This window comes from Phoenix dactylifera, chromosome 1, assembly GCF_009389715.1.
Source record: "Phoenix dactylifera cultivar Barhee BC4 chromosome 1, palm_55x_up_171113_PBpolish2nd_filt_p, whole genome shotgun sequence".
Taxonomy (NCBI): Eukaryota; Viridiplantae; Streptophyta; class Magnoliopsida; order Arecales; family Arecaceae; genus Phoenix; species Phoenix dactylifera.
The window spans coordinates 4,997,980-4,999,804 of NC_052392.1; the positions used below are offsets into that span (position 1 = coordinate 4,997,980).

Below are 1,825 nucleotides of genomic sequence, written 5' to 3' on the forward strand. Positions count from 1 at the left end.
ACCAAAAATAATGATAAAATAAAAAAATTTAATACCCAAGCGAACAAAACATGAATTAAAATCGGCAAGCAGGTGGAGATTTTAGAGTCCTAGCAAACAAATAAATTAATTTTTTTAAATAAATATCATTCTAAATATTAAATTTTGTATAAATATTCTTCTAAAATTAATATTTACATGTGTACTCTCGTAAAACACTTATTTTAATATTCTATTCTTTTTTATTTTTATTTTTAACTAAAATTTTGTACATAAAATATTCTGTGTCTAAAAAAATGGCGATGGAAGGAAAAATTAATTTCATTTTTTTATTTTTAATTAAAATAAATATGATTTTTATTAATGATGTTAAAAAACTGTTATATTAGGAGTACTTTAGAAAAATAATATTTTATAAGAGTACATAAACAAATATAAATTTTTAAAAAATATTTATACAAATTTATTTTTTTAAAAAATATTTATGCAAATTTATTTTTTTTAAAAAATATTTATGCAAAAAATCCATAAATTAAAGAATGCGACAATAACCTCAAAATAATCCACCAAAGATCCCCATATAACCGGAACAAATGCCCCCATATTACACCCGCGCCATCCGTTCGCATCCCTTCCATCGCCTATCGTGACCGGACTCCGACGCACGTAGACGGAATAAACCAATCGCAGAGAGGGCATTTCGGTCACAATGAAGGCAAAAGGCCTCCGCAACCTCTCCGGCTAGATCGCCGCGGCGTCACCAGCCGCGGACGAGGCCCTTGACCCACCGGAGGCCCTTGCGGATCGAGGACTTGACCTTGCTCTCCACCGTGTAGACCTTGTATCCCGCCACCCTCCGCCGCCGCTTCGCCTCCGCATCGGCGGCCCGCCACGGCGCTGGACCGGACGACGACGACGACGTCATCGACGACGTGAGGACGCCCCCGCCCCCGACCGCCCGCCGCCGCGCCCCGGGCGGCGGAGGAAGGCGGCAGATGTTCGTCCGGCTGGAGATGGAGGCCTTTCCAGTTACGACTTCCAGCCCCCGGCCGTCGTCGTAGTGGCGGATCCCGGCGGGGCAGCGCCCATCGAAGTCGCGCATTGGAAAGCGGAGAGATTGGGGATTCTCGAAGGTATTCAAACTTCTACGGCAAGGGTTCGGGTTAGGATTAGGGTTTCGTTCTTTTTTTTTCTTTTACGGCGAGGACGAGGGCGAGGACGGGATTCGTGCTGGCGCTTGACAGATTGTCGGCTTTTTTTTTGGGAATGGTCTTGGATTTTTTTAGAAATTTGGATTGAGTGCGTCAAACTTCGTATCTGTCTAAAAGAAGACAGATTAGACATTGCTTAAAAAATAGGGAAATTGGGAGCATGCATGAGAGTATTTGACTGGATCTATTTTTGTAGGTTTTTTTTTCTTTTTTTGCTAACAAATCCACTGTGTGGTGAAACCCTTTCTTTGATTGTCTTTTCATGGAATCTTTTTTAAAAAGACTACCAAGTCATGAAATTTGAAAAATAAATTTTTTAAAAAACAGACCCCCTGTATATTTTATAAACATTTCTTACATAAAAAAGCTTCATTTCTTTAGCTGAGAATGAATACAATCAGCTTTTACATCATTATGTTTTTATAAAGCTCATAACAATTAAACAACTGCAAAGCGACTTAGGATAAGATCAAGATATGCATATGTGAATGATGTTATGTTTCTCTTGTGTTGTTTTATGTTTGTTCTTGAAAGGGGAGGAAAACCATTTAAATAAGCAATACACCACAGAAGGATTTTGGTTTTTCCACCACCAAAAGAATTAAAATTTGCGAGTAAAGCATAATGAGGGATGG

At 38.8% G+C, this 1,825-nt stretch overlaps 1 protein-coding gene across 1 annotated transcript; it reads right to left on the reverse strand.

Annotated features, from left to right (window-relative positions):
• Nucleotides 1-560: 560 nt before the first annotated feature.
• On the reverse strand, nucleotides 561-1,293 carry LOC120113259. The gene has a single exon (XM_039134160.1). It carries the CDS (start codon nucleotides 1,079-1,081, stop codon nucleotides 737-739), a length of 345 nt encoding a protein of 114 aa, XP_038990088.1. The 5' UTR covers nucleotides 1,082-1,293; the 3' UTR covers nucleotides 561-736.
• Nucleotides 1,294-1,825: the final 532 nt, after the last annotated feature.